Source organism: Tachysurus vachellii, chromosome 16 (genome assembly GCF_030014155.1).
Source record: "Tachysurus vachellii isolate PV-2020 chromosome 16, HZAU_Pvac_v1, whole genome shotgun sequence".
Lineage (NCBI taxonomy): Eukaryota > Metazoa > Chordata > Actinopteri > Siluriformes > Bagridae > Tachysurus > Tachysurus vachellii.
Genome location: NC_083475.1, coordinates 5,250,642 through 5,261,894, shown reverse-complemented (window position 1 = coordinate 5,261,894; position 11,253 = coordinate 5,250,642). Strand labels below are relative to the sequence as shown.

Below are 11,253 nucleotides of genomic sequence, written 5' to 3'. Positions count from 1 at the left end.
TAACTCAACATACAGCCATTATTGTCTAAATAACTGGCAACAAAAGTGAGTACACCCTAATGCTGGACACCATCTGAGCCAAACAAGTTTATCTTAATCTCATCAGACACATGACATGGTTTCATCAAGTCACACTCCTGGACATGTTGTCTTCAGCAAACTGTTTGCAGGCTTTCTTGTGAGCCAGCTTCAGAAGAGGCTTCTGTAACCTCTAAAGCGATGCTGGAAGCACTCATTTTTTGAAGCCAGTTTCTGTACCTAACGCACAGCAGGAGGAATCAACTTCTTCAGTCGACATTGAGAGGCCTGTTCCGAGTGGAATCCATCTTGGAAAACCTCTGTATGACCCTGACCACTGTAGTGAAAGAAAGTTCTTTTCCATGAGACACCATGTTCAAATGCAGTGGTCAGTGTGAGAGAACTGTACTCAAAGCACCAAATTTAAACTACTCTAATACAAGATAAACAAATTTGTATGGTCCTGTCGAGCAGACAAAAACATAAACATGGTGAATAGGACATGTGGCTTTGCATGGTTAAACGACGTACTGTACATCTGTTATCACTTAGAGTGTACTCACATTTGTTGCCAGCTATTTTGACAATAGTGGCTGTATGTTAAGATATTTTCAGAGAACAGAAAATTCTACAGCAGCAAATTGAATACTCTAAAAAAAATATCCAAATTTCATTTCTATAGTATTGTCCCTTGGCAGGATATACTAAAATGTTTGCTGAAATGTGAGGGGTGTACTGACTTTTGTGAGATTCTGTATATGCAGTCCAGTTTTGAAAAATGTGATATGATTTTTAAGTGATCATTAAATATAACCAGCAACCTAATTGGATGAAATGCTTTCTATATTATTATTATTATTATTATTATTATTATTATTATTATTGGCTTTTAAACACATACAGCATTATAAATAAGGATTTTACTGTTTTTAAAAACAATTAGAGATTTTTTTTGACTAAATAAATAATCCAATTTTAAATAACACAAAAACTATTATACCTGTTGTGATGTTTTCATGGCATCATGTGGACATATCTCTAACCCTAAACTGGTTTTAATACTGGTATCAATTTGATTTACACATTAGGAAGGTTATACAGCATACAAATACTCGTATAATGAAATTACACTGGGAGAAGGATTTTCTACACTCTTTTTACTCAACTAGCAAAGTATAGTCTCCTAAAGGCCCAGATTCATGCAGACCAAAGCCAGGAGAAGCAGAGATATGGCACAAAGAGGCTGAGTGTTCAGGATGGCAGCACCTATGACAACATGAAAGAAAAAACAGAAAACATGAAAGGTACAGGAAGCAATTGTTTCAGAGGTCAAAGTAAAATATAGTCTGTATGTCAAAACTTATGTCAGAGAATATTCTCAAAAAAGAGCCTCAAAATTCAAGAACATATTGGTACAGTAGAAACTGAACACAATCCTGTACTGAAAAACATTTGAATACAAGTAAGTGAGAGTGAAAGAAAAAAAACCATTATGTTATAAAGCATTCACAGCATACCTTGCACTTGTATCTGTGATATAGGGCCATCTCCTCCTTCACAGCGAGCCCGTATCTCTATTACATAATCTCCTGTCTCAGGCATGGGGAAGTCGATGTAGTGCCTGCCAGTGGTGTACAGTTTCCCATAGCGCTCCCCTTCCTTTCTAAACAATATCTAAAAGCCCAGAAGATAAATTATACACATCACATCAAAGGCTACAATAGTTTCAATATCCCTCTATATATTGTGTTGCCTCAAGGTAAGATGAACAAATTTGGCTTACTACAACAAAACATCTGTAGCCATTGGTTCAGTTTTTATAAAGAGGGAAAGATTCAGTTCTAACCAACAAAAATGCACAATGGTCTATGATCCAACACTAGCCAGCATCTTATTACATTTACGGCATTTGGCAGATGCCATGGATTCACTTGGCCATTGCAGGGCATTCCACTTCTTTGCTATGTGTGATTGCCCATCTGTACTGTTGAGCACCATCCAGTGAGATTTAAAGCATTTGGCTTAATTCAGCTTGCTTTTGTCAGCAGTCACATCATCAATAAATAAAATAGTTCCACTGTACATGTATACATGTACTCTAAGTCGAGGTGGTATGTATTGGATTATGAGTAGCTCCTTCGCTTCTCCATATACTTTACAGGTTTTTCAACTCAAATCGGTTTTTATTTGATTGATCTTTTCAGTGACAGCTCTTGAAAGTTCACATTAAGACATAACAGCAAAAGATTCTAAATGCAAATGGCACATTTGAAATCAACTCTATCCCTTTTTTTGCTTAATAATATAGGTACCAACTGATGGACTAAGAAGTTTATCTTTTATACTACAATAGAATATCCACCTTGTATCCCTCCACGTAGGACTCATTCCAGTAGTTGTAGATGTGATCCCAGTAGATATACAGCCATTTGCGTGTAAAGCTGACATATTTGTACACTCTTAGACGTCGACTGGGAGCTGGAATAATCAATAGATTGTAAAGACACAGTCATTTATATTATGTGCAGTTGAGTCCAAGGACACAATACATGCTGTAAGTCTTGGTTACATATGGCTGTTCTGGTTTTGTCATATAAATGACATAATATTCATGATGAAAAGTGATATACGTGACTACCAGTATGTATATTTATACAGTGCCTGGCCAAAAAAGTATTATAAAAATAGTTTTATTGGAACACTCATTGATTTAATTATTTCCTTACAGATTTGCATTAATTTCTCATGAAGGTATTGTATTGATAAAGGGAACATTGGAACACTGCATAAAGTCTTCTCCAGCACATCCCAAAGAATCTTATTGGGGTTCTGTACTCTGTGGTGTCCATGAGTGAAAATCTTACAATTTGAGTCAGATGAATCCTGGTATTGTCATCAGTTAGAGTTAAATAATTTGTTGCCAGTTGAAGAATATTAATCACTGCAGTAATTGTGCAATGGAGGGCTCCTTTTGGTTAAATTTTTGTTAAATCCAGGTAATGATTTATGTATGTATAAACAATGTATATTCATTTAATGAACAAGATATGCATACCTGCTTTTTAATGTCTATGTTCTTGTAAAGACTAGAATTAGTGTAAAGCGTTTTAAAATTACAATATTACACTTGTATTTTGTCTAAATACCCAAAGATTCAGTTATATGCTTACGTGGTCTCCTGGTAAACATTTCACAGTGCTCACTGGGCGGTCCAAGTCCAGCTCCATTGTAAGCACGCACTTCAATAAGGTAGTGTGAGTCAGGTCGCATGTTCTCCAAACGTGTCTGGTTAACTGAGCTGTGGACAAGTACACGAGAGGCTGCTGCCTCATTGTCATCATATTTCCTCCAGTAGCGTATCTGAACAGGAAGCAAACACAGCCATAAGAACTTAAAGATGTTATTAAAAGATAAGAATGTTCATTGCACTTAAGGGTTGATTTAACTCCCATGTTAAAGTGTGCATTGAGACCGCAAGTTGCTCAAATAGGCTTGAAAGATTTTAGTATTAGGTGGTTAGTAAGATACAGATAGAAATAAAAATCACAAAAAAAAGAGATAGCACATACCAGTGATATTGCTTCTGAATTCAAGGGAATCTTTTTGTAAGGCAAATTAATTTGCTTTTTCAAATTTTCATTAGGGGTTAATATAAGAACATAATAAAATAAGTTTTAAAGAAAAACAAATTCTTATTCTCAAGCAAAAACTATACCAGGTTATGTATGTAACCCGGTTCCCTGAGAGGGGAACGAGACGCTGCGTCAGGGCTGACGCTATGGGAACGCTTCTGTCAGGAAGTTGTGTCTGAAGCTCTGTGGGCAAACACGCCAATTTAATGGCTCGGGAAGGACACGTAACAAAGTGATTACGCGCCCTAAGTCCATATAAGGGCATCTACGCCACATTACTCCAGCTTCTACTTGTCTGAAGGAAGCGCTAGAGAACACCCAGGGCGTGGCCAGCAACGCAGCATCTCGTTCCCTTCTCAGGGAACCGGGTTACATACGTAACCAGTTGTAGTTCCATTTCGAGGGAACTCGACGCTGCGTCAGGGTTGACGCTATGGGAACGCCAATACCTACGCCGCCACGCATCGATCGATGACTGTGCCAGAGGCCATGAGAGAGCACGAGCAGACTGGGAACAGACCATCAATGGCCCTGCAGGACCTGGGACCCTAGAGTGGGGTCCAAGTCCAGGTTATAGAACCTGATAAAGGTGTGCGAAGAGGACCAACCTGCCGCAGCACAAATATCATCAAGGGGGCACCCCTGGCCAAGGCACTGGACGAGGCAATACTCCTAGTGGAGTAAGCTCTGATGCTGAGAGGCGAGGAAAGACCGCGCACCTCATAGGCCTGAGCTAATGGCCTCCACCACCCAGTGCGCCCCCTCATTCTGGCCCTCAAAACAGACAAAAAGGGCGGAGGAGTTACTCCACGAGCTAGAGCAGTGGACATAAGTCCTCAAGGCCCTTACTGGGCAAAGCAAATGCAGCCCCTTCTGTTCCGATGCTGGCCACATACACATTAAATTAAAAGGGGGACAGGCCCTGAAAAAACAAGACTGCTGGAACTCCAGCACTGTACTGACCGGGCAGTGAACTGGAACCTGACAGTGTTCATTGCACCAGAGGCGAAAAAGCCTCCACTTCAATGCATATAGCTTCCTAGTGGAGGGAGCCCTAGCATTCAGTAGAGTCTCGGTCACCTCAGATGAGAGGCCTGCCTCTAGGAACTGGTCCCCCTCCCCCCTGGCCAGACCCGAAACTTCCACATTTCAGGGCGGGGTTATAGGATTGCCCCTGTGCCTGAGAGAGGAGATCCTCCCTGACGGGAACCTCCCATGGAGTGCCGTTCAGGAGGGAGGCTAGGACCATGAATCAACTCGAGAGGGCCAACGAGGGTCAACTAGGAGAAGGTTGACCCGGTCGTGGTGCACTCTGGCTAGGACTTGCGGGAGCAGAGCTACCGGGGGGAAGGTGTACAGACGGTGCCTCAGCCACATCCATACCAAGACATCCAGGCCCAAAGGGGCCGAATGAGAGAGGGAAAGACACGGCGGACAGTGGATCGACTCCTTGGAGGCGAACTGATCCACTTCCTCCCGGCCAAAAATCTGCCAAATTCGCTCCACCACATGGGGGTGGAGACATCACTCCCCAGGCCTCTGCACCTGCCTCGGCAGGAAGTCTGCCTCCCAATTTACATGCCCTGGAATGAAAATTGCTCTCAGTGAAAGGAACCTGGTCTCTGCCCAGAGCAGAATCTGCTGTGCCAACCCGAAAAGAGGGTGCAAATGCAGACCGCCCTGATGATTGATATAGGGAACCACTGCAGTGCTGTCTGTCTGTACTAAGACATGGCAGTCCCTGAGGTGTGGAAGAAAGTGTTTCAATGCTAGAAACACAGCCCTCATCTCCAGGCAGTTTATGTGCCATGAGAGATAGGGGCCCTCCCATAGACACTGGGCAGGATGGCCATCCAAGGCCGCTCCACCGCCCGAAAGTGAGGCGCTCGTCGAAAGAGTCCTGCAACTGTGACACGCCCCTACAGTGGAACCCAAGGCCAGGAACTGGGGTCTTTCCACATAAGAAGGGTGTGAAGCTCGCGGCACATAACCCTTATAACCCTGGGTGTCTGCAAGGATGACTTTTTAAACGTGCATGGTGAAAGGGCTAGGCCAAAAGGAAGAACAATACTGGTACACTTCGCCCCCAAAAGTGAACCTGAGGAACTTCCTGTGTTCTGGCAGAATGCCTATGTGAAAATAAGTGCACTCGAGGTCAATCGTCACAAACCAGTCTTTGGACCTGATCTGGGACACGATAACCTTGAGCGTGAGCATCCTGAACCTGTAAGTCTTCAGAGTACAGTTCAGAGCCCGCAGGTCCAAAATCGGACACAGCCCCATGTCCTTCTTGGGAACAATCTTTTTGGAATATCGGCTGTAAAGCCGGAGTCCTGCTCAGGGAGGGGAACATGCTCTATGGCCCCTTTACTCAGGAACAAAAGAAGAACACCACCTGGTGCCTGCCAACAATCATGGGCAAGACATCCTGAAAACACGGAGGGCGGGAGGAGAACTGGATCCTGTAGCCTTTTCTACAATACACAGGACCCACTGAGACACACCTAGCAGAAGTTTCCATGCTGCCCGGTTGTCTGATAGTCAACCTCACGCAGACCTCCCGGGTGCCCTGAAACAGTGCACTGGCAGCTGCTAACCCAGGGAGATTTGTTAGCCACACTAACCCTCCTTACTGCCCTGAGTGAGCTAGGAATGGGTTGGGTGTGTCTGGAAGATGACCCAGGCTGCTCGTCGCGACGAGGGAGAAACTCCCTGAACGCCCCAACTAGCATTTTACCTCCTGGTGCCTGTCAATGACAGTACTCACTGCGTCACAGAACAAGCCCTGAGGTGACCCCGGGGCATCCAGGAGAGAGGACCTGTCCTTATCTTTAATCAGTTACATTGAGCCACAGGTGCCTCTCCATGGCAACCAGCGCAGCCATTGCACCGCCTATGGAGTGGGGCGTCTGCATTGTGGCACTGAGCGCAAATTCAGTGGCTCGGTGGAGCTCAGATACCACCTGAATCCCCTCCCCACCCACATCGAGCTCCTGAGCCCAACGTGGAAAGCGGCATGCTCACTTCCGGGTCGGGAGAAATCGCAACACGAGCTCCCAAAACCGAATCCGAAACCGAGCAAACAGAGTCAGGCAAGAGAAAGGGAAATAGCGGCTCTTTCTCCGCTTCCGCTAACTCAACCTGCGAACCCCATGATCGAAGCTGCCACGCCGCCTTGGACAGACGTGGGACCCGAACTACGAGGCGCAGCCAAAGCTGGAAATATATCCAGGCGGGATCGGAGAGTACGCAGTGGGAATCCCTCACAATGCACGCAGCCGGCTCCCTCGAGAGCCGACCGGGCATGCTCCTCTCCCAAACAAACAATGTAAAGAGAGTGCATGTCATCCCCCGTGATAAAGCGGGGGCACGGGAGCTAGGCGATGTTTTTCTCGCCTAGCTTTCCCTAAAATATATATATTTTTCTCTCCCTGCACTTGACAGAAAGGACAAACAATTGACACACATACACAGAGCGCTTCCTGAAGACAAAGAAGCTGGCGTAATGTGAAGTAGATGCCCTTATATGGACTTACTGGCGCGTAATCACTTCATCACGTGTCCTTCCCGAGCCATTAAATTTGCGTGTTTGCACACAGAGCTTCAGACACAACTTCCTCACAGAAGTGTTCCGATAGCGTCAGCTCTGGCACAGCGTCAAATTCCCTCGAAAGGGAACCAAGTTTTTATACTTAATTATACTTTATTTATGCAGATTAAATAGTATGTGTGATTATTTGATGAGAACCAGAAAGGAGCACTGCATTTTGAGGAATTACCTGGTAGCCATCCACCCAGTGAGGAGGAACTTGAAAAACAGGTAGCCACCACACTAGCGCCTCAGTGGAAGTAACTTGGCGAGCATAAACATCCAGTGGTGCCTGTGTGGGGGCTGCAGAAATGTAGAATGGCTAATCAAAAATTTATCTGACAATCACTGAAATAAAGTAAAGGTCTCAGTGAATTTTGGGATGTATGTTAATATTTGTAGCCCAAAAAAAAATCAAGAAATATCTTTATATAAGCAATAAGTTATTATTTTATTATCTGTTTAATTTTAAGAGCTAAAACATGGGCCCTCACCACTCTCAGATGCATATACCACTTTAATCTGACTGAATGGTCCCTCTCCTTTGTTGTTGTAACCCTTCACTTTGATTTGTATCTCAGAGTTGGGTATAATGCCGTCCTTGTAGACATAGCGCCTTGCCTCTGGATCAGCCACTGTTGACCACATCAATTTGTCATCTTCATGGTACTTGAAACCTACTATATAGCCAAACTTTTTACCAAAAAAGTACTGGGGCTTCATAGGCTGGGGAAAGACAACGTAAATCTCAGTATGGCAAGACCACTGAGAACTTTTATAAAGAATATTCAAGACTGACAATGAATATTAAAAGAAATACATGCTATACAGAAGAATAGACCTACTGTCCATGTCACTATGAGCTCTCCGTTCAAGCCTATGTAACCATTTACATCAGTAGGAGCCATGGTGGGAACTGAAAGTAAACAAAGCTGGTTAACCTTATTTTGTTACCACATTATTTACTATAAATAAAATAAAAATAAAAATAGTTAAAGAAAATTGGTACAAAATTAGTCAGGCTTTATTAAGAAGCATAAGTTAGTATATGTAAACTTACTGGCATCCCAGGTTTTAATTTTGATGGAGGGCACACTGCATTCTCCTTCTCCCAGATCATTGATGGCATATACCCGAAATTCATACTCCATCCAAGGATATAGTTCAGTGACCTTGGCAGTCACAGCACTCCCATTCAAAAACATAGGGGCTAACCAAGGAAATTTTATATCAATATATTTATCTAATTCACTAAAAACTAAAACATTGTGTGAATACAAACTTTGTAAAAGCTGTCTTGTATCTTTGTTTCAAACGTTCTTCAAAAGCTTCTGCACAGTGCAATACCAATGTATAAAAATACTAAGAAAAGTATACAATAACATCATGCGACACAGTAACGGTAAAAGAAAGAGCTTGACTGTGCATTTTACATTCATCGTGTATGAATTGGTCTATAAAATACTTTTGTGACATCCTCTGCTGCACTCACATGTGACTGCGGTTTTCCAGTCCTCTGGGTCTAAAGAGTAGAAGTCTCTGGTTTGTACGATGTGCTGGGTGAGTGGAATTCCATGATCTGAGCCCAGACTCCAAACCAACTTCACTGATGTGTCTCTGATCTCCTCCACACGCACCCCTCCAGGAGGACCAGGCCTACCTGATACACAAAAAAGAAATGGATTGGATTTGATGGACTGCGAGACCAGTCTCTCAAAGCACTTTATAATTACTGGTGTTAGTGCAACCTGTTTGTAGTCATTCAGGCTCCTTTTTAAGAAACAGGGATGATGGTTAGCTTGTATTGAAATCCGTATTTGATTAAATCCTGATGTACATAGACAATGTTTGCATTGCATGCCTCAACACATAAATTCAAAAACAAATATAAATACACAAAACACAAAGCAGGCTGCAATCTTAGTTAGAGTTCTTTCTGTTGTGATGTGAGCAATGCAACCTGAACCTACTGTAGTCCACTGCTCATTTGGAACAGTGCTGAAGCAGGGTTAGCCCCTGCTACCCTTAAGGTACATTTAACTGTAATTTCTGCCCATTGTTGGAGTTTCTCTGTGGAGGCATCCTCAAGTTTCTTGCTTCTTGTCTGGCTCCAGATGGCTAAAGTTTATTTGAGGGTATGAGTTCCATCTTGGTAGCTTTCCTGGTTTTGGAAGAGTTATCTGAGGCTGCTTTTGAGCCCCAGAGACGTTACTTTCAGCCTGAGACGTTATTGACTCGCCAATTAACATTAACTTTACTCAGTATTAGCTCTGCAGGCCCTTTCAGTTACTTCTTGCTTAGACTTGAAGTGGTCAAAGTTAATCTGCACCCCAGAGTACATTTATGGAGGTACCTTCTGTGACCCACCAGCTAGTCATCTTGCATACCTTCTTTCTTCTGCCTCTGGAGCAAAAAATACTTCATCTGGACCATGTATACATACAGTAAGTGTGGCTGATGCGTAAAAAGTCTTATTAAAATCTTATTATCTCTCATTGTTTCTGCTGCCCAAATGCTCTTCAGTCAACAAATGTGGTCAAAACCTTACAATCAGGATTGTTGACAGCTGAGACCAGCAGATCTCACACAGTGTCTGGAATGAATTTGCTGCCCAAGCTACTGTTGACTCAGATACCAACATAAACTTTAACACCTACACCAGGTGTGTACCAGGTGAGGAACCAGAAGCCCTGAATGAACCAGGAGGTTCACGTTCTGCTCAAAAAGCACAACACAGCCTTCAGGTCCAGAGAAAGGGAGGCCTACAATGTTGCCTGAGCCAATCTCAAGAGGAATTTGCAAAGCCTAATATGAACATAAACTGTGGATTGAGGTGCGCTCTCCACCTCTGAAATGTGTACTTCTCTGAGCAGGGTGAATTCACGAAAAGCAGCTGGACCAGGAGATGACATCTATATGCCAATATCTTTTAATTTTTGTACTGTATAGCAAAAACAATGAAATTGCCATTGTCATTCCAATAGTTTTGGAGAAGGTACTACTAAAATCACTAAGCTAATAACTCCTAATAGATCAATAATGTTTTTAGATTACAAACAATAACAAAATAATCCTTAAAAAATTTACCACAAGCAAGTGATTTCTGTGCCAATCCCAAGCCCGAATAAATAGAGAGGGTTGTGTCAGGAAGAGCATCTGGCATAAAAAGTGCCAAATATAAACATACGAGTTGTCGGTGTGAATTCCATACAGGATCGTTCGATGCCAGGGGTAATAATGACTGCCACTGGCACTGTCAACCTACAGGGTGCCGGCGGAAATTGGGCTACTGTTGGTTGAGGAAGGAGAGGGGGGAGAAGGGTTCATAGGCAAACAGAGAAGAGGAAAGGCAGGAGTATAGGTCTGAGAATAGGGACACTTAACGTTGGTACAATGACAGGGAAAGGTAGAGAGTGGAAAGGTAGCGGTCATGAAGAGAAGGAAGGTAGATATACTGTGGAAGGGGAGCAAAGTACTTAGTATTGGAGGGGGATACAAACATTTTCATTATGGTGTGGATAGGAAGATAAATGGGGTAGGAGTGATCCTGAAGAATGAGTTTGTGATGTTTTAGAGGTGAAAAGAGTGTCAGACAGGGTAATCAGTTGGAAGTTAGAAATTGAACAGGTAATGCTGAATGTCATCCGTGGTTATGCTCCACAAGTAGGCTGTGAGTTAGATGAGGTGATGGAGAGTATATCCAGATGGAAAAGAGTAGTGATTGGAGCTGTTGGTGATGGGAACAGAGGTGATGCGTAGGTGATAAGGAAAGGAACCTAAAAGGACAGATGGTGGTGGACTTTGCTAAGCGGATGGAAATGGCTGTAGTCAACACTTATTTTCAGAAGACAGAGGAACATAAAATTACATATATGAGTGGAGGTAGGAGTACACAGGTAGACATTCTATATAGACAAGGCAATCTGAGAGATTAATGACTGCAAGGTGGTGGTAGGAGAGAGTGTAGCCAGACAGAATTAGATGGTGATGTGTAGGATGTCTCTGGTGGTCAGG

At 43.2% G+C, this 11,253-nt stretch overlaps 1 protein-coding gene across 1 annotated transcript in view; it reads right to left on the bottom strand.

Moving 5' to 3' along the window:
- Window positions 1-758: 758 nt before the first annotated feature.
- The window catches only part of cntn1b (contactin 1b), a 29,239-nt gene continuing 18,744 nt past the window's right edge, over window positions 759-11,253 (bottom strand). The window contains exons 17-25 of the mRNA XM_060889333.1: window positions 8,732-8,899; window positions 8,300-8,449; window positions 8,085-8,155; window positions 7,734-7,965; window positions 7,430-7,542; window positions 3,189-3,378; window positions 2,381-2,496; window positions 1,536-1,692; window positions 759-1,284 (exon numbers count right to left, since the gene is read on the bottom strand). Coding sequence (XP_060745316.1) covers window positions 1,202-1,284; window positions 1,536-1,692; window positions 2,381-2,496; window positions 3,189-3,378; window positions 7,430-7,542; window positions 7,734-7,965; window positions 8,085-8,155; window positions 8,300-8,449; window positions 8,732-8,899 — 1,280 coding nt within the window. The 3' untranslated portion in view covers window positions 759-1,201. The remainder of the gene's footprint in view (window positions 1,285-1,535; window positions 1,693-2,380; window positions 2,497-3,188; window positions 3,379-7,429; window positions 7,543-7,733; window positions 7,966-8,084; window positions 8,156-8,299; window positions 8,450-8,731; window positions 8,900-11,253) is intronic.